Source organism: Vitis vinifera, chromosome 5, assembly GCF_030704535.1.
Source record: "Vitis vinifera cultivar Pinot Noir 40024 chromosome 5, ASM3070453v1".
Classification (NCBI taxonomy): Eukaryota; Viridiplantae; Streptophyta; class Magnoliopsida; order Vitales; family Vitaceae; genus Vitis; species Vitis vinifera.
Window position 1 is genome coordinate 437,308 of NC_081809.1, and position 18,827 is coordinate 456,134.

Sequence of the window (18,827 nt, forward strand, 5' to 3'; positions counted from 1 at the left end):
AAGAACAAAGAAACATAAGATAATTTATGGAGAAGCATAAAACTGTTTTAGGATTTAAAAGTGATATGGAATTTTCAAACAATGAATTGATTTCTTTCTCATTTTCTATACAAGAATAATTAATTACACAATTTGATTTAGGGTTTAAAAGAAATATCTGATTTGATTCCTGCTATCTTGGAATGAATATTGATAAATTATTACATGTGGATTTTCTTTCTCACTTCCGGTTGTTGCATAGCAGGTGGCATTTCCACTAATAAAACAATTAAGATTAGAAGAATATTGCAATTTGGAAGGAATCAGTCAGATTGCTTAGCCCTAAAAGCAACCCCATTACCAAACTTGGGACTGAGGAAAAGGTAGGTTAACCAAAGAATCAGATTCACTATTCAAGGCTGAATCCCAACTTTTTTGTGAAAGATCGATAGAAGCCAAAGATCAAGTGGGAGTGGAAGGAATCATTCAGTTACAAATGAACTGAATGTTACTGATTTTTTATTATGAACACTAAAATCATAAAGAGAAAAGTTCATCATCTTTATTCTCAATGTGGGGTGTAGTAGATCATATAAAGCTTGGCGAACTGATTTTCTTACTGAAAATTAATCGATGTGATAAGGACTGAAGAGGGGCATCCAAGCAACGGCACATGAGTCCACATGAGTCGGGATGTTGAGTTCTGTTACTACAAGTACCAAGTGTTGGATTTGAGTTTGGCACATTATGAGTAATCTTAGTGCACAGATTCTTTGGTTTTTTTGGCATTAGCTTGTCGATATACTTAGAATTTTAACTAAATCCAATATATAATTATAATTTAATATTTAAAAAAAATATTAAATAATATCAAAATATCAAAAAGTCCTGATGGGGGAGAATATTAAGCATTCAATGAAAAAGCAAGAGAGAGAAGGAAAAGAAAAAAAAGGGAGTTCGATCAGGGAATTGTTTACAGATCCTCTCATGACCTCACCCTTTTTACGTGTATAGGATGATGCCATATCCAGATGTTGGTTAACTCTAGTTTAGAAGGAGACTAACCATGGTTAACAATAACGCAATGGACGTTAGCAAACATGAAAATCTCGAAGTTCATCACTACGAGTCTACGAGTTTCCCGTATGAGCTACTCGGCAGGCTCCTTCACAAGTCGGGTTTAAATTCATGACCTTTTATAAAATGAAGGCTCGCACTCGTGCCATATTAAAGATTTAAGATTATTAAATAATAATGAGCCCACAATATGTATTCTTTTCAAAATTAAGGTTGGCCTAGCAGCATATATAGATCAACTTGCTGGTTTATGCTCTCAGGGCTTGATCGATGCCTTCAAAGAAAACGTGGAGAGGAGGAACTCACTTTTCACCTCCCTCGACTCCCGGACGCTTCTTGTTAATGGCCCTCCAGAAGCAAACTCTAAGTCTACCTTCTGGTCTTATATCCTTTTTCTACAGATTTGACCGACTTCATCTAGAACCAACAGATTATTCTGAATCTCTATTATTTGACCAGACTATATATATATTCTTCCCCTTAGCCTTGAGCTAAGGCGAAAACCATATTTATCTGCCACACCTTCACTCCTCCAGAGAGATATATGAGAATCTTTCCTTGTGAGACTCGAGATTATCTGGAATCATATTTTAGTGAGGCCCATTGCTCTGCCTATTGCATGCTCACAACTAGAGGGCACGGCAGGATAGACCCTGGTTCAGACAGTGGCCATGGGGAACTGTCAATAATTTTGGAAATCCACAACTATAAAAGCATCTAATTCACTGACGACCAACCGAAAGGACATCAACAAATATCTTTCACCTTTTTTTTTTCCTTTGTTTCACTGAGAAGACGAGTGTCATTCCTTGCAAATAGACAGCATTGCCCCTTGGAAAAATCTGTGTCAGTATGAGCAACAAAGCCTCTGTAGCCATGATTTTCACTACCCTTTATGGAGAAGAATCAAAAGAAGGGTGAGAGACTTGGAGCGCTTTCTATATAAAGAGGTCTGTGTTGTGGTATTCATACCAAGAAGCAAGAGACACAGCAACTTGTTTAATATATTTGGTGTGCAGGCATTTGGGAGATGGCACCAAAGGGAGATCATCATCTCTTGAATGTTGGGAGGGAAGGGTTTGCCATGGTGGATGAGTTCTTTGGGCCCAGGAGGGTTCCTCCTCCTCCCCAAGGGCTTCAACGACAACGTCAATTTCCACCACCCCATGTTCATAGCCGCCCGGTTTCTCCACCGAAAGAGGCTGTGCTCAACAGCCTGGAGGCTGCCGAAATGTATGGGGGAATGGTATTTGTAGACTACCAAAAGAAAAAACCAACTCCACTTCGCAAGGTGTATAATTAATTTATTAGGTTCTCTTCTTTCATATAGTAACTCAAACATAGTCTTGTCTGTCGTCCTATTATAGGAATTATAATAGTGATGGAGTTCAGACTTATTATGCTAGACTTTGCTGCAGCTGTAAATTAGCCTACGTTGTAAGAATATGAGCACTTTGTATCTTCTAGCTCTTTAGTAATGAGTATGCCCCTACTGTTAGTATTGTAGTATATATATATTTACCCTCTTTCTCTCTTTTCTCTGCATATACATATTCATATATGTATGTATTCATATGTGAGTCTGGCACAATTTTAACCAAAAAAAAGAAAGAAAAAGCAGCTTAATTGACGAGAAGCAGTAGAATTGTGGATGCCATATCGAATTGAAGGTCATAAGGGTAATAGATTAAACAGTATTGAAGATTCAAATCGCTCAAAATCTCTGTTAGGAATCCTTTAGCTCTAGGACCATGCATGGAGGGTTTAATTACCCAATTCAGAACTTACATGGACTGGATCAACCATGGAATTTTCGGGATGTTGGAGTTGCAGAGTTCTACAGTTATGTTTTTTAGCAACAGCTTTGAGCAGCAGGATGCTTGACAGATAGCATTTACCATAAATATATAAATGACTAAAGACACATAAATTCAGAAAACACTCTTGTTATTTCTTAGAAAAATGAGCACCTCAACCTTGGGGACTTAGGCCACAAAACCCTCCTACAAAACAGCTATGGTCTGTCATTTCTGGGTGCAATGCTGGTAGTGAATTTGGTGGTGGTTAAACGAGTGGTTAGAGGAAGAAGCAGATCAGTTACACCCCACCCCTACACCCTAAATTTAGGGAGGGCATACACACAAAGCATCACTAAATTTAGCCAAGCCAAACCAAACAACAAACCAACATTCCCCGCAGAGTTAGACCTCCCATAGACAGCATTAGCGGTAGGCATTTGTTTAAGATGAAGACAAGGTATAAAGAAAGGGCCACAGTACGAGAACTCGTCCCCATCAATTAGAAAGGTGGGGGGACAAGGAACAGCTAGTCCACAATTGGGATTTGGAAGTTGCAATGGCCACTGCCAGAGGAATAATCTTATACTCCTTTCTTCTCTGTTCTTTTGCTCTAGTCTCCTCTAGAGCCAATGCTGGCTACCATCCACGAGTCGGTAGAGGTCAAGGCGGTGTTGCCCACCACGGTGGTCGTGGTCGTGGCTCTATCCCTGGAGAAACAATATTTAACGTTCTACAATATGGTGCCAAACCCGGGGGGAAAAAGGACAGCACTGAGGTGAATTCAAGCATAAGAATAAAAATTTGATCATTAAGTTTTTTACTTTATTTGTAAGAACTACAACACAGCTCATTTTTGTCTAACATCAGGTAAATCTTTCCTAGGAAAAAATATATATATTAACAGTTTTATTTTCCAAGCTACCAAACAATGGAAGGAAAGAACCATCACCATCAGTTACTTGGTTATCCTGAGCGTTAGAATATTTTTAGGAGACTACTAGAATTTGCTTGACCAGAAAGATGGGCATTGTTCAAGCCAGGCATACCCAACATTCTAGCATTATTCCTAAACCAATATCGTTCCATTTTATTTAAATGATTCTTTGATGATCTGAAAAATATTCCCAATAGTCGGGATTAACACTTTGTTAAATTGAGCTTATCCTAAACAATACAAATTAACACTTGATAGTAAGCAACTGCTTTACTCTGTTTTTGTTGTCTTTTCTTTTTCTTTTTGGTTATTCTAGATTTGACCTGAGAAAATTTTCATCCTGAACAGTCTCTAAATCCCAAATGGATAAGGAAATGTGTCATGGGGTTAAGTTCAGTCCATCTTGCCAGGGCAAGATTCCGAATGAATTGAATATTAATGTTGGATCTGATGAGTATTTTGCCTTGCAGGCTTTCATGAAGGCATGGGTTGCTGCATGCCACTGGAGGGGGAAGGCAAGGCTTCTTATCCCTCAAGGCATTTTTTTGATAGGGCAGGTCACATTTCAAGGGCCATGCAACAGCCCAACTCCTATAATTGTTCAAGTGGCAGCAACCCTGAAGGCAGTGACAGACATTTCTGAATTTGCCTCTCCTGAATGGGTCACATTTGAAGACATCAATGGCTTGATAGTCACCGGTGGAGGCACTTTTGATGGGCAGGGAGACGTTGTCTGGAAATATAACGACTGCCGGAGAAATTCTAACTGCCAGCTTCTCCCAACTGTAAGCCTTCTCAATTATGTATCATCCGCATTATTCACCTGTATCTTTTAGTATATTTTGGTGTGATTTTCAGTAACCAGACCGCATATACTATTTGCCTAATTTTTTTCATTTGATTTGATGCAGTCCATAAAGTTCAACTCGATCACCAATGGAAACCTTCGCGGGATCAATTCTGTGAATGCAAAATCATTTCATATAGCCATGAACAGGTGTCAAAACTTCAGGGCATTTGGTCTTCACATAACTGCCCCTGAAGATAGCCCAAACACAGATGGCATTCATATAAGTAGTTCCAATTTTGTGAAGGTATCAAAAAGTATCATCTCCACTGGCGATGATTGTATCTCTATTGGGCAAGGATCCACCAATATCAGCATCAACAAAGTAACCTGTGGCCCCGGCCATGGCATCAGGTAACTCCTAGAAGCTGCCTCCATTGTAGTAGCCCCTCATTTGCTGATGGTTTTCTAATCTTTTTGTACTAATTCATTTCTATAACAGTATTGGTAGCCTTGGAAAGTACCCAGATGAGAAAGATGTGATAGGGATCATTGTGAAAAACAGCACCTTGATGAATACTGACAATGGCCTTAGAATCAAAACATGGCCTGGTTCACCTCCAAGTCAAGCTTCAGGAATTCTTTTCCAGGATATCATCATGAAGAATGTTAAGAACCCCATCATCATTGATCAACTGTATTGCCCATCGGGGTCTTCCTGCAGAACCCAGGTTTGCCCTTATCACTGGTTTATGTCGTATTGAATAATACCTTCTTCTATACTTATAACTGAGGGTGTGTTCTGTTCTCCTGTTGCTCTATGTGCAGCCATCAAGGGTCAGGATCAGCAACATTCATTACCGAAACATTCGGGGAACCTCATCCTCACCCCTTGGAGTCAATCTAATGTGCAGCCCTCAATTCCCTTGCCAAAATGTTGAATTATTTGACATCAATTTGAGATACAGTGGCAAACGGAGAGTTTCAGCTCTCACTTCTTCTTGTTCTAATGTAAAAGCAGGCTTTGGTGGGGTACAAATCCCACCACCTTGCCGATAGTTCCTTACTGTTGAAACTACACATCTTTGTTGCTGGATTGAGCACGATTTGTATCATTTGAAAAGGAAGGAAAAGACCTCAGGAATTAACATACATATGTGTTAGGGGCAAAGCCTACTTTACAGATATTTGGTATGGGAAAATAATTTTATTTTTCTGTATCAACCACAGCCAAGCAAGAAATTCGTAAACTGGTTTCAAGTATGATCCACTGTAAACCAATCTGGATACTTAATGCAGTTTTTGTTAGACATCAATAACCCGAATCACAAAACATCGATGGGGAAAAAATTCACAAAAATGAAGTAGAAAATCTTAAGAATGAATTTCTTGAAGCTATAAGAATAGTTCAATTATACTGGTGAAAGAACTAAAGGAGTCATCACTCATAATTTTCTTCAGAAATGTTACTTCTCTTATTTGAAATCATCACCCAAAGTGGCAGTTGGTTCATATTTCACGTGGCTTAAGTCACAACCAGCTCAAAATAACACCTCACGTAGCTTTATGAAGGAGCGAGCTGCTTCTGGAAGGAATAATTTGCAGAATTGAATGGAAGATGATGGAATATATAGAGAATTCTAGGAACACGTAGTTCTGTGTAGCAATCTCTAGAGAATTCTAGATTTGTGATAACCTTATTACTTTGTGCTTATAAATAGGAGGAGACTTGTTTGACCAATTCCAAGCACTTGAAAACATACGAGTCTGGTAAAGTGTTTCAATACAAGTTCCTTTCTGCGAGAACTCTTTAAACATGATTTCTTTGTTCTTGTCTAGCTTTCGGTTGAGTAATATTGCTTAGCCTAGCAAACTTTTGAGTTGAGTAGTATTGCTTAGTCTAGCAAATTAAGTACTTGGGGGAAAACTGACTTGTATGCGACACTTAGGTAGTGCACTAGACAATGAGTCCTATTAACTATAAAAGGAGATGTAATCAGCTTCTCAATTCTTTTCTATGAAAACCAAAGCAATTGAATTATTGATATACCCTTCAAAATGCCCTTATCTATGAAAACAAAACAATTGGATTATTGATGTGCCCCTCAAAATTCCCTTACAGTAGGGAAGCTGCTCAGGCATTAAGTGGTAAATGAAGTGAAACATGACAATGCTTAATTTTACATTCAAGCAATCAGAATGAAAAGAAACTCCACACAGGAACATGACAATACTTAATTTTACATTCAAGCAATTACAATTGAAAAAAACTCCAACATTTAATGTCTGAATACATCAGTTTAGTGAAGGGATTTCAGTTTACTAGAGATCATAAATATCACAGTTTAAGGAAGGGTTTGAAGCTGAGCAAATTTAGTGAAAGTATTTCAGTTTACTGGACATCATAAATATCACAGTTTAAGGAAGAGTTTGAAGCTAAGCCATGTGCCAGGAGAGGATCAACTTTTTGTGCCAATTGATCAAAGAAAACAAAGCAAATGACATTATTCAACATGAGTGATTTAGCTGTTTTTGCGACCCTTTTACTTATTTCCACTGCAGAAGCTTCAAATTCTAGGAGCCACGCCTGTGGCTCGGCGCATGCAGCTTCCCCGCCTAGAATAACTTCATCAGCTCCAGCTCCAGCTCCAGCCCTAGCTCCAGCTCCAGCCTTTTCCGCTGAATCACCCGAAAATGATCCGGCACCTGATGCTGCAATGATATTTGATGTTACCATGTATGGAGCAGTGGGAGATGGTAAGACAGAGAATGGCATGGTAGGTTCCTTAATTCTTACATTTGCCTAATCTTATATATCCTGTGCCGTGTAGATAATCAAACATGGAGTGTCGACATCAAAAGTATACTCTGTAAGAATAAAATGAGGAGAGAGTTAGAAACCAATGTGGTAAAGAAAATAATAAGGATCAAATATGAAGCAATTCCTGGTTATACACATGTCCAACTAACATTATCGGTGATTATGTTATTTCCCAACTGTTTGTAGAACTATCTGCTCCCTCCGGTATAGATATTATATCGATTCATGGTTTGAAAACATGCCCACCCAGTTATAAACCCACAGAAGTGCAGCCAATAGAGTTCCACTCCGAGGTGTGGAATCAGCTTTGATACTATTATGTATGACTTACTCCTCATATGGATATTGTCGATTTTGAGCCCAACAAACTCTAATAGGTTTATTTAGTTAAGAAGAGTCATATTTATGGTGGTAGGAACTTTTTCTTCCCCTATCCAAGGTCTGCTCCAAGTTTTGTTTCCCATACAACACATTTTCCTTGAAAATTTGGAAATTGACCAGATTTCTTGGCAAAAAGTCATCTTGTCACAAGTTTTCTAAATCACAACATCTGAGCATTCAAATTTTCAGCCTGTTTTGACAAACAAAAACCAGTTATCAAATCTATACTCATGCAGTAATTAGTAGTTAATTCTTTCTTTGGTAGAAACTGAAAATTTTCAGTAATGTGATGTGATTTAACAGACAAAGAAATGGAGTTACATCTGCATTTATGATTTTGCTCTTTCTTTTAGGCATTCTTAGCAGCATGGGATGATGCATGCAATCATCCTGGAAAATCCACTTTATTAGTACCCAATGGGACATTCTTCATTGGCCCAATCTCATTTATTGGCCCTTGTCAAAACAATCAATCCCCAAAGGTAGAGATCAGAGGGACTTTGAAGGCTCCTTCCAGCCTCAAGGCCTTCCCCACACCCTCCTGGATTATGTTCCGACAATTGCAGAGCCTGATTCTCACTGGAGAAACCACAACAAACACATCTTTGTTTGATGCCCAAGGAGAAGAATCATGGAGACATGCCGATTGCAGACACAAACTAAAATGCCAGTTCCCTACAGTAAGTTTCGATCCCTCTTATGTTACTCTTTTTGACTTCATAAAACACCAGTGACCCAAGTATTTAATTTTATTGGCATTTCAAAATGGTTGATGCAGTCAATAATATTGGTCAATGTTACAAATGGGAATATCAGCAACATCACTCTAAAGAATGGCAAGGGATTCCATATGGGCATCATAAACAGTGACAATGTCACTGTCCATGGCGTCAACATTACAGCCCCCTGGAACAGCCCCAACACCGATGGCGTCCACATCGGTTACTCCACCAACATCCACATCACTTCTTCCACAATTGGAGTCGGAGATGACTGCGTCTCCATTGGACCCGGCAGCATCAACATAACTGTTTTCAACACCAAATGTGGCCCAGGTCATGGTATCAGGTAGCATTTAGCCTTTTTTGAATACTGCATAGAATTTACCTGTATCCAGTACTGCAGAAATCATAACCTTACCAATATGGCAGTGTGGGGAGCCTAGGCAAATACTCAGCTGAGAAGGATGTGGTGGGAGTCAGAGTGAAGAACTGTACAATCAATGGCACCCAAAATGGGGTCAGGATCAAAACATGGCCCGGATCTCCGGCAAGCAAGGCGTCTAGTTTTTGGTTTGAGGACATTGTAATGATCAATGTCTCAAACCCCATAATCATAGATCAAGAGTACTGTCCCTGGTCTACCTGCACCAGCTCCAAAGTAAGTGTCCTGACTCCTAACCACATTATAAACCTTACAAATGTGTTTCAAGTGGTAAAGGCTCTCTGGGCTCAAAAACAGATAATGTCTAAACAAATGGTAACGGGTTGTTTCAAATGGTATCGGTCCTGACCCAGTGTAAAGGTTTATCTGGCCCTGTAGACACAACGATGGGGAACGTGTTGTCATATCATATACACAAACAGAAAATCTCTCTAACCTTACTGATCTATTGTTCTTATTTTTTTCTCTGCGCTCAGCCCTCGCTTGTGAAGCTCAGTGACATTCATTTCACGAACATCAGGGGCACTTTTAATACCAAGTCTGCAGTAGCTTTGATGTGCAGTTCTAGTGTTCCTTGCGAGGATATACAGCTTCTTAACATTAATCTGACCCACACAATGGCAAGCAGCCTTCAAGGAGGAGGTCACTTGAGTGTGAAGGGTGCTCTTCATCGTCTAGAAATTAATGGTTCTAGCTTCTGAGTTGAACTTCTACAGTTACCCAATAACTAGCTAGGAGAATGGTTGCTGAGAGACTACTATTCTTGGATTCAGGTAGAGTGAAGAGCCACTCCCTGACAGCCCAACATTCCAGGGTTCTAATTTTGGTTTGTCATTGAAGTTCAAACGTTCTACACTAGAGAGTTTTGAATTTCCAAGCTCTATTTTTGGCATATTATGAGTGTTATAATTACCAGTTTCTTCCTCTGTTAGTGGTTACCAATGGCGTTAATGGGTTAATAACTTAATATAAAAGGAAAGAAGTTACAAAAAAGAAAATCAAATTTTAATATGTCAATAGGATTCATTTTAAGGCTTATTTTCATATCCAAAAATTTAACTTTTATATCAAAACTAAAGTTTAATGCACAATTTTCTATTAATTTTTATAAAATAAATCCAAATCTCTCCGATGCTTCAAATTATAAAATAAAAAAATAAAAAACAGAGTTTTAAACATACCAAACTTATTATAAATATTTTTAATTGTTTAAAAAATCTTATATAATATGTACATGTTTATAAAAAAAAATAATAAAAAACATTTATTAATTTTCTAATTTAATACAAGAATTGAGTTTGACCTCTAATTTTTGTTCAAATTGTGTGAAGTCAATGTTAGAATGGGGTTTTTATTTATTTTCCAAATCAAATATTATTAATTTTACATTAAATCACGCATTACGCAATTCACCAATATTTTCTTGGCCAGTGGAAGTCGCAACTCAGCTTATTATTGCACTAAAGGCTCGACCAGCAATGGCGTTGTTCACCGGTCGGCGCACTCTAGCACGCTTCCTCTCTCGAACCCTCTCTCAATCCTTTTCTTCCTCCTCTTTATTGGCCTCTTCTCGTTCTCGATTCGCTTTCGCCCTTATCGATAAGCACTCCCCGCCACTCGTTTCCAACTCAGCCCGAGTTCCGACACGCTTGAAGACGTCTGGGTCCGGATACTCGCCCCTGAATGACCCGTCTCCGAACTGGAGCAACCGACCTCCAAAGGAGACGATTCTTCTCGATGGGTGCGACTACGAGCACTGGCTCATCGTCATGGAGTTTCCCAACGATTCCAAACCCTCCGAAGACGAGATGATTGCGGCTTATGTCAAAACTCTAGCTGCAGTTGTGGGAAGGTATGTATGCCCATTTCATTCGCTACTCTCTGATTGCTATGGTTCGATTTTTTATGTGCTTGTTTTTTGTTTGATGTTCTATTGTGTTTTCCTTGTGGGCTTTAAGTGAAGAGGAGGCGAAGAAGAAGATCTATTCGGTTTGCACGACTACATATACTGGGTTTGGTGCATTGATATCCGAAGAGCTTTCTTACAAAGTTAAAGGTATTTATTTTGGGGTTAGGGTTTGAGGGTTCCAGGTTTAGTTTTTGATACTTTTTTTCTTGATTTCAAAGTATGGGTGTTTGTTAGAATTGAATTATTTTGAGGTTCTGATTTTTTGTGGTTTAGGGTCTAAGGGGCTTTTTTTTTTGGAACAAGTTTGTTGTTTGTTTCAATTTTGGTAAAGTCATTTTGGTCTGTTGTTTCTTTTTCTTTTAACTTCTTGTTTGTAACAAATTATGGGAGTTTGGTAGAACCAGCTTGATGTGTTGTTGCTGGTGCTCCAGGGTTTTGGGTTTTTGGGGTTGTCTTTGTTATTCAGTTTGTTTCAGATTGTAGGTATTTGTTTTATAGAAGCAGCTTGGTTTGTTGAATTGGTATTTTATGGTTTTGGTGTTAATTTTAGCCTTTTGATCATCTTTGAAACGTAGGTAACTGATGTATCAAATTTAACTAATTAATTCTTTTTCTTGGTGAATAGAATTACCCGGTGTTCTTTGGGTGTTGCCTGATTCATATCTTGATGTCCCCAACAAAGATTATGGTGGTGAGAATCATATAAAACCTGTATTTTACTAGGAAAGTAGCAAATTCTTTGGATTTGAATTTCCTAAGCATAACAAATTTTCTTTGTTTTATATTTTTCTGGACTTCCTATTAGGGGATTTGTTTATCGATGGGAAAGTCATCCACAGGCCACAGTATAGGTACAATGAGAGGCAGCCAACCAGGAGTAGGCCACGCCCAAGGTATGATAGGCGCCGTGAAACAATGCAGGTTGAAAGAAGAGAACCAATGCAACGGGACAACTGGGCCCAAGATCGGAGAGAACCAATGCATCAACCCACGTCCATGAATGACCAGAATTCACCTCAGGGTGGCGGTAGAGATCCCTCTCTGAACTAGGAGCAGTGCCTGAGAATTCAAGAGTCACCAAAATTCAGAACTTTGAAAATTGAATTAAGGTTTGATGTCATATTTTTCGTGTATTATGGACAATGACTGTGTTTCCCTTGCATTGCAGCTGAGTATGTTTCATGGTGAACTTAAACTCATTGTCTATAATCTTTTTGAAGATAAGACATGTGGATGTTCTGTAGGTCCATTCAGATTTTTTTTTAACAGATGAGAGTACAACCTGAGGTTCTTCTTGAATTGTTCTTAGTATACACATTGATAATTATGGAACATCGCTAATTATTGCAACAAATAACCTTCCGTTGTTTATTCTGTTAGTTTGATCATTGAACATCATTAGTTATTGCAACAAATATGCATTTTTTGTATTTATTTGTTGGTTGTCGCCATCACCAATGACTATGTTTTTGAGCCCCAGTATCATTTCATTCTTTTTTCTCTCAATTTGTTTTGTTAGGAGTGTGTTTTCTGCATCATCACTTCCAAGTTCATAATGCAGACATGTTTGTGTCTGATTTGTAAAGGAAACCTAAGTTTGAAGATATGAGACTGTCACTCTTTTGGGTTCAAAAGCCTGTGTCTTTTCATGTTTAAACCAATTCACAATGTCCATTTTGTGATGATTTCATATATCTGCTTTGTTGCTAACTGATTCTCCTTACACAAGTGCTTGAATATATTATGCAACAGGAATCATTCATTTGATAAGAGAATTTCGTATGTTGACCTCAGTCTATCTAGATGTAGTTTCTGAATAAACATCCAAAGTTTGCATACATGAGATAGAAAAAGTCTGATGGCATGCTGAGTATTACGAGCCCTGCATCTGTATTGACACTAGGCTTGGGGCTTTGCCTTTGAGTAGCTCCTCACTGCCACAATACATCACACCATAATATGTCGTACTAATATGGTGGGAGTTTCTGTTATAGCTTATTGTCTTTACCTATGGTCACAATCAGGCAGCTGTTCAACTCTCACACGATGAGAGATGTGGTATAACTACTCTAAGCAATGTTGAAAACTCTTTTTTGCACATTTGAAAGGGGGGAAATGGCCTGCAGTCTTTTGCTGTAGGCTAAGACTTTAAGAGATGTCATTTTCTTACTTGAGTGTGGATGGATGATCCTAGTTGAAATGCAATGTGTGGCAAGACTTAAGATATGATACTAGTTGGAGATGACATCTTTCTTTGTTGGATGGTTTGGGATTATTGACGTTGCTAATCAAGAACAATCCAAATGGATGTGAGAGATGAACCTTCTTTCTTTTGTGTTAGGCAGATCTGTGTGGGGAAGCTTCTTGCTTTTCTGCGTTGGTTGAATGTTTGCTGTCTTAGAATGAATGCGGTTTTTACAAAGGTGGGTTAACTGCAAGAGTTAATACAACATTTGGATATTTGATGTAACCAAAATGTTGGCATTTAAGCTTTTGTTAAGTTTTGCTGTCCCTTTCATAAATTGACAGATATTGATATAAAAAGAAGGCAGGTTTTGGGCATCTATGTGGACACTCTGCAAGGGTGATTAAAAGGGTTGCTGGAGTTGTGCCCTCATGGGGGCCATGAGGATGACTCAATATCCATACTTGGAACCTTCACTAATTGTTCCTAGAGTATCTGTATGTAGTCCCGCCTGTTGCCTTCTTTCTTGGTTTTTGTTTAACATTTGATGCCTCCATATCAGAGATAGATATTATATTGCCTTCATTAGTAGCACCCTTGGGGACTTGGATGAAACCTGCATGTCTGGGATTAGTACTCTGTTGATTTATTTGTTATCCATATAAATAGTGTTGGTCCATGTTCAAAATGAGTGATTAATATTACTAAGAGCTTTGAATGATTTTTAAAAATTTGATTGAACACCTAATTTTTTGGAAGCAAACGCTTTCAAACCTTAGGAAACGTTTTTAACCGCGTTCAAAATCACTCCTAACGGTTTTAAGTTCTAACTTTAAATAATCTAATTCAAGGACGGATGCCTCAGAAGATAAAATACAGGGCCTTGGGCCTTGTTGATCTAATGCTGTTCTGTCACTTCTGCTTATGCCTTCTATACATTTTTATCCTCTAAGACTCATTTGATAACCCCCAAAAGTTCAATGGTAGATCAGGCGGCAATAAATTTCAAATTTCAAGCTATGGTGCTTCAACTGAAATAATCTTCAACAATTAACTTGTGATTCTAAAAAAAAGAAAAAAAAGGTTTGATTTTAAGATACAGTAAAAGGTAGTTTTTGAAAAATGATGTTTGGAGAATCAATAGTTACCTTGTAAGCATGTCTTTATAAATTTCTTCTCTCTTATATTCATTGATTTAAAATAAAAATTAATTTTTATTTTGCTGAACAACTCCTAATGCATCCTATGCTAACATAACCTTTAGATAAAATGAGACGGTAGACCACACAACCACTCACTTGGTGCTTTTGTTCAAATTAAAATGCTAAGTGAATAAGTAGATTCTATTGTTTGATTGCATATTGAAAAAAAAAATGTTTAGACTTTGATGATGATAAGGATACATATGTAATTAAATCCTTTTATTTTGTATTTTATATTTTGATCTCATAAACAAATTTGTATCTTCCTTCAGCCCTCTAGATTTTATGATACATTTAAAGGATGGATGCAGAGGGTTGGAATGGTAACAGAGGGATTCACGGCCTTTTCCCCAAAAATATCCACAAATCATATGCGTATGTTGAAACGGCGTCGTTTCATTGCAAGTCAATTTCGTCTCTCCCCCGCTAAAAGGGGGTGCCTAAGATCCAGAATTGCCATCGCCTCGCAACCGACCGAAAAGCTGTGAATCCAAAAGCGAGGAAAATACGCCAGACATCGGGAAGCTGCTTACGATTGGCCACTCATCAACCACCGCCACCGCCACTACCGCCACCCCCCTCTCTCTCTTCTCTTCCGATCTGCTTTCTCACTAATCCGCGATCTTTTCTTTTTCCTTTTGATTTTTATCAGAGGTAAGCTCTCTTGATCGATCTAGATCTTGGTCGTTTCTCTTTGATCTACAATTCACGGCGGGATACCATGAACTCCAATTACGGAAAAACCACTAACTCCCAAAGAGGAGGAGGATCCGTTCCCCTCAACAACTACCAGTTCGATTTCGGACTCGGATCCAGCCGTTCCCGCCCTCTTAACGACCAGAAGCAGCAGTCTTCTCATTCTTCTTCATTTTCTGCGCCGCAATCCCACCCCTGGCAACCCAACAAGCCCTCATGGACTCACCAGCCCGCACCGACTCAGACGACTCGCTCCGGCCCGTCGAATGGGCCAGCTTCTATGGTGGGCGATATCTTTGGGAAGAGTTGGGCTCCTTCTCCAGGACCGAGTTCTGGTATTGGAATTGTGGATAAAAACCCGAATTTGTTTGGAGACCTCGTGGGCTCCGCTCTAGGTAAGGTTAATAGTAATGTTCCTCTGAAAAATAGCACGCCGGTGTCAGCACAATCGACTAAGAGCCCATATTCAATGGGGAATTTGGCAGATTCATTGCCGAAAACTGGCAATTCAGCGAAAAGTGGTGGGAATTGGGGGAATTCGGAGAATTTTGGGGGTTATTCTAGTGGATACAACAATAGTAGTAATGTCAATAAGAGTACAAACCTTGGAGGGCCATCAACGCAAAGTATGGCTGGCGCTGGTGGAGGTGGGGTGGGGATGACTTCCAAAAAAGACCCATTTGGTTCTTTGGTTGATTTTGGATCAAAACCAATGGGTAGTCTTAATTCAGCAAGTAAGGGTAGTAAGGTTAATTCAAGGGATGAGGCATTCGGAGATTTTCAGAATGCTCCAAAATCAAGTGCATCTGCCTTTCCATCAAGTGCCTTTCCTGCGAGTAATTCCATGGGTGGTAAAGTTAATTCAAGGGATGAATTGTTTGGAGATTTTCAGAATGCTTCAAAATCAAGCGCATCCGCATTTTCTTCAGGTTCCTTTCCTACCAATAATAGCAATTCCATGGGATCAAGTTCAGGTTTTGATCCGAAGATGGACAGCTTTGGCATTCCCACCCAGGATTTTGGTTCTCAGAATCAGCCTCCTGTTCAGACCTCCAATGTTGATCCGCTAGACATGTTGTTTGCCTCTTCAGCTTCTGCTGGAACGGGTCCAACAGGGTCAGAAAGAGTTGGAGAGCAGCAGTTTTCTGAAGGTGATGATTGGGGGTTGGATTCGGACTTTGGAGGAGGACATGACAATGGCGGTACCACCACTGAGCTTGAAGGTCTGCCTCCCCCGCCTGCTGGGGTTACAGCTGCCTCTGCAAAGAGCAAGGGACTGGATAATCACAAGCAGGGGCAATATGCTGATGCAATTAAGTGGCTTTCTTGGGCTGTAGTTCTTCTTGAGAAAGCTGGCGATGATGCTGGCACCATGGAGGTCTTAACATGCCGAGCTTCATGTTATAAAGAAGTAGGGGAGTATAAGAAAGCAGTGGCTGACTGTAGTAAGGTATAGCTTTTCATGTTGTCAATAAATAGTTATGTCTAGGGATTGAGAATTTATTTTTTATTGCTCATCTAGTTACAAGATGGTGGCCTAGAAGTTATATTGCACAGTTCTAAAGCCTGTTTGAAGAACTCACAAGTCGATTGACTGCTGTTCAGTTACCAGTGACAATGGGGTTACATTGATCCCTTCTGAAAATAATATGTTTATCTTGACCACTTTTGGGGACCTGCAACTTGATGGATGCTAATATTATGGGTTTGGCAGGTTTTTTACTGCAAAACTATCTAAGTTGGTAGATTTCCCAAACAGTCTGGCACAATGCAACTAGTCAGATTTTGATACTGAAAGAACATAGCTTTAGATGTATTTAAGACAGTATTTCTCAGTTATTGGGTGCCGCAGATTTAAAGGTTTGCGACCAGTTAACTGATTCAGGCTGATGTGCAGCACTACTACATGTGGGATGTAGTGCAATGTCACATTACTCTTCTACCATTTACTTATGGGCATGGATATTAGTCTTCTGGATTTAATTTTATCATTATATTCTCTTAAGCTTTTTGAAGAAGAAACTTCATAGACTGCATTGTGTCTTGCAGGTGCTAGAACACGATGAAAAGAATGTATCTGTCCTTGTACAGAGAGCACTTCTCTATGAGAGTATAGAGAAGTACAAACTTGGGGCAGAAGACCTGAGGACTGTTTTGAAATTTGATCCTGGTAACAGGGTTGCAAGAAGTACCATTCACCGCTTGACTAAAATGGCTGCGTAGAGAGTTTTACATTTTCGTTTGATTTAGCTTCTTCATTTAGTCATAAGGTCAATACCCTTTTCCCCTCTTACTAGAAAATTTGTGGGGAACTATATTATTTTGCTTGGATAAGTGGGCATTTCTGATAGTTGTGGTCTTAAGGAGTGTTTTACATATATCATGTGTTGTATTCCATTTCAACCTTTGCTTGTGACTGGAAATGATTTTTGTTACGTTGTTCAGAATTTTGAATTTCAAGTGATTGCATTTCTTTTTCTTGTTTTGCATATGTGGGAAACAGTTGTTATGTGGTTTGATTCTTTGTCTCCTCCAATTTCTTGTGTATTATGAATTGAATTTGATGTTGGAACTATATACTGATGTATATTAACATAAACCAGTATATCATGTTCTTCATTGATTGCTTTAAGATTTTGTTCCAAATTTTAGGCTGAGGTCTTTGTATGGGGAACATGGAGCTACTTCAATCTAGCACAGCTGTTCTAACATTCACTAGTGTTAATTGTTGTGAGTTGTTACATGTTACATGTTATGGAGAAGTTGTTGATTTATTTCTGTCTCCTTTGGCCTGTAGCTCACTGTTTTCTATCATTTCTTTTAACCTGTTTAAATAATGCTACAGCTAGGTTCTGAGATGATTTTGAGATGTGTGTATGTGAAAATCTTAACTGACTATTTTGTTCTTTTTCTTCCTGAACTTTCTTAAAACTACGAAGATATCTTTGCAAACCTTTAATGGACAGTTAATTGTGCATATTTGTGTGTATATGTCGATGTGTGTGATTCTGAAATTCAGAAAGATGCTAATTCAATCTAACACCCCAGAAGAGAATACTCTCGAAGGCTGGACCTCTAAGTTGTGGTGGTGGTGATTAGGCGGGGAAGCACAGGGCCATGCCTGGAGTTTGTTTGCTTGAGGAGTTCCAGAGGCATCTGATGATAACTCAAGTCTCCCCTGAGGTTACAGACTTACCACTGTCATTCCTCTGTTTGTCTCTTAACATTATTAAAGATACTTCTTAAAGGACAGACAAGTTAAAATTCATCTAAAATTGCAGCCAAACTCTGAAGAATATCCTTCATTTGCAAGAGGTGTTCAACACCATAAAATCTTTTCTTTGTTCCATTTCTCCAACTATCTTTAACCTAAAAGTTAAAAGATTACTCTTTTTATCTAGAAAATGAAAATAAAACAAACAAGGAAAAAATTTGAGGATCATAGAGAAGGGGTAGTTCTAGTTAATTTCAGATCGTAAAGTGTGTAAAAAGGAAAGAAAAAAGTTCTAGTTAATTTCAGATCGTAAAGTGTGTAAAAAGGAAAGAAAAAATTGGTAATTGGAGAAAATGGATCTAGGAGTGCAGAAGGGGAATGAGGATGAATCATCTGAGATCATATGCTAAAACCTTGGCTGTGGGTTTTGAGAGACACGTCTAAAAATAAAGGCTTCCTGCCAGAGACTGATGCTGTTGATATGGTGGAATATGGCTCTGGGATGAGGGTTGGGGTTTTAGAGGTGCATAAGGGCTCTTGTTTTAGATGTGTTGAAAGGGAATGAGGATCAAATTTTTCCTATGATTTTCTTCTTCATCCCAAACCATGGTTATGGGTTTTAAAGAGACTCTTCTCAGAATAGAAAAGGTGATGTGCTTTGTCTATCATGTCCATGGAC

At 38.8% G+C, this 18,827-nt stretch overlaps 4 protein-coding genes across 4 annotated transcripts; all 4 read left to right on the forward strand.

The window, feature by feature from the left end:
- Positions 1-3,346: 3,346 nt before the first annotated feature.
- LOC100265436 (exopolygalacturonase) lies at positions 3,347-5,792 on the forward strand. The gene is made up of 5 exons (XM_002272157.5): positions 3,347-3,630; positions 4,260-4,574; positions 4,701-4,990; positions 5,079-5,307; positions 5,405-5,792. The coding sequence occupies exons 1-5, from the start codon at positions 3,412-3,414 to the stop codon at positions 5,633-5,635; spliced, it is 1,284 nt and encodes a 427-aa protein (XP_002272193.1). The 5' UTR covers positions 3,347-3,411; the 3' UTR covers positions 5,636-5,792.
- Positions 5,793-7,089: 1,297 nt separating this feature from the next.
- Positions 7,090-9,643, forward strand: LOC100243117 (exopolygalacturonase). The gene is made up of 5 exons (XM_059736645.1): positions 7,090-7,353; positions 8,132-8,458; positions 8,557-8,846; positions 8,930-9,158; positions 9,296-9,643. Exons 1-5 carry the CDS (start codon positions 7,090-7,092, stop codon positions 9,641-9,643), a joined length of 1,458 nt encoding a protein of 485 aa, XP_059592628.1.
- Positions 9,644-10,271: 628 nt separating this feature from the next.
- Positions 10,272-12,150, forward strand: LOC100260219 (multiple organellar RNA editing factor 3, mitochondrial). The gene is made up of 4 exons (XM_002272352.5): positions 10,272-10,794; positions 10,901-10,998; positions 11,477-11,542; positions 11,657-12,150. The coding sequence occupies exons 1-4, from the start codon at positions 10,277-10,279 to the stop codon at positions 11,899-11,901; spliced, it is 927 nt and encodes a 308-aa protein (XP_002272388.2). The 5' UTR covers positions 10,272-10,276; the 3' UTR covers positions 11,902-12,150.
- Positions 12,151-14,222: 2,072 nt separating this feature from the next.
- Positions 14,223-17,423, forward strand: LOC100255130 (protein RNA-directed DNA methylation 3). Its single transcript, XM_010651270.3, has 2 exons — positions 14,223-16,384; positions 16,984-17,423. The coding sequence occupies exons 1-2, from the start codon at positions 14,960-14,962 to the stop codon at positions 17,155-17,157; spliced, it is 1,599 nt and encodes a 532-aa protein (XP_010649572.1). The 5' UTR covers positions 14,223-14,959; the 3' UTR covers positions 17,158-17,423.
- The last annotated feature ends 1,404 nt before the right edge of the window (positions 17,424-18,827 follow it).

Excerpts from the sequence above, each read along its gene's own strand:
- LOC100265436 (XM_002272157.5), top strand. The coding sequence starts at position 3,412 with ATGGCCACTGCCAGAGGAATAATCTTATACTCCTTTCTTCTCTGTTCT. Across the intron at positions 3,631-4,259 it reads GGAAAAAGGACAGCACTGAG|GCTTTCATGAAGGCATGGGT; the intron begins GTGAATTCAAGC and ends TTTGCCTTGCAG. Across the intron at positions 5,308-5,404 it reads GGTCTTCCTGCAGAACCCAG|CCATCAAGGGTCAGGATCAG; the intron begins GTTTGCCCTTAT and ends CTCTATGTGCAG.
- LOC100243117 (XM_059736645.1), top strand. The coding sequence starts at position 7,090 with ATGAGTGATTTAGCTGTTTTTGCGACCCTTTTACTTATTTCCACTGCA. Across the intron at positions 8,459-8,556 it reads TAAAATGCCAGTTCCCTACA|TCAATAATATTGGTCAATGT; the intron begins GTAAGTTTCGAT and ends TGGTTGATGCAG. Across the intron at positions 9,159-9,295 it reads CTACCTGCACCAGCTCCAAA|TGTAAAGGTTTATCTGGCCC; the intron begins GTAAGTGTCCTG and ends GTCCTGACCCAG.
- LOC100260219 (XM_002272352.5), top strand. The coding sequence starts at position 10,277 with ATGTTAGAATGGGGTTTTTATTTATTTTCCAAATCAAATATTATTAAT. Across the intron at positions 10,795-10,900 it reads CTAGCTGCAGTTGTGGGAAG|TGAAGAGGAGGCGAAGAAGA; the intron begins GTATGTATGCCC and ends GTGGGCTTTAAG. Across the intron at positions 10,999-11,476 it reads GCTTTCTTACAAAGTTAAAG|AATTACCCGGTGTTCTTTGG; the intron begins GTATTTATTTTG and ends CTTGGTGAATAG.
- LOC100255130 (XM_010651270.3), top strand. The coding sequence starts at position 14,960 with ATGAACTCCAATTACGGAAAAACCACTAACTCCCAAAGAGGAGGAGGA. Across the intron at positions 16,385-16,983 it reads CAGTGGCTGACTGTAGTAAG|GTGCTAGAACACGATGAAAA; the intron begins GTATAGCTTTTC and ends TGTGTCTTGCAG.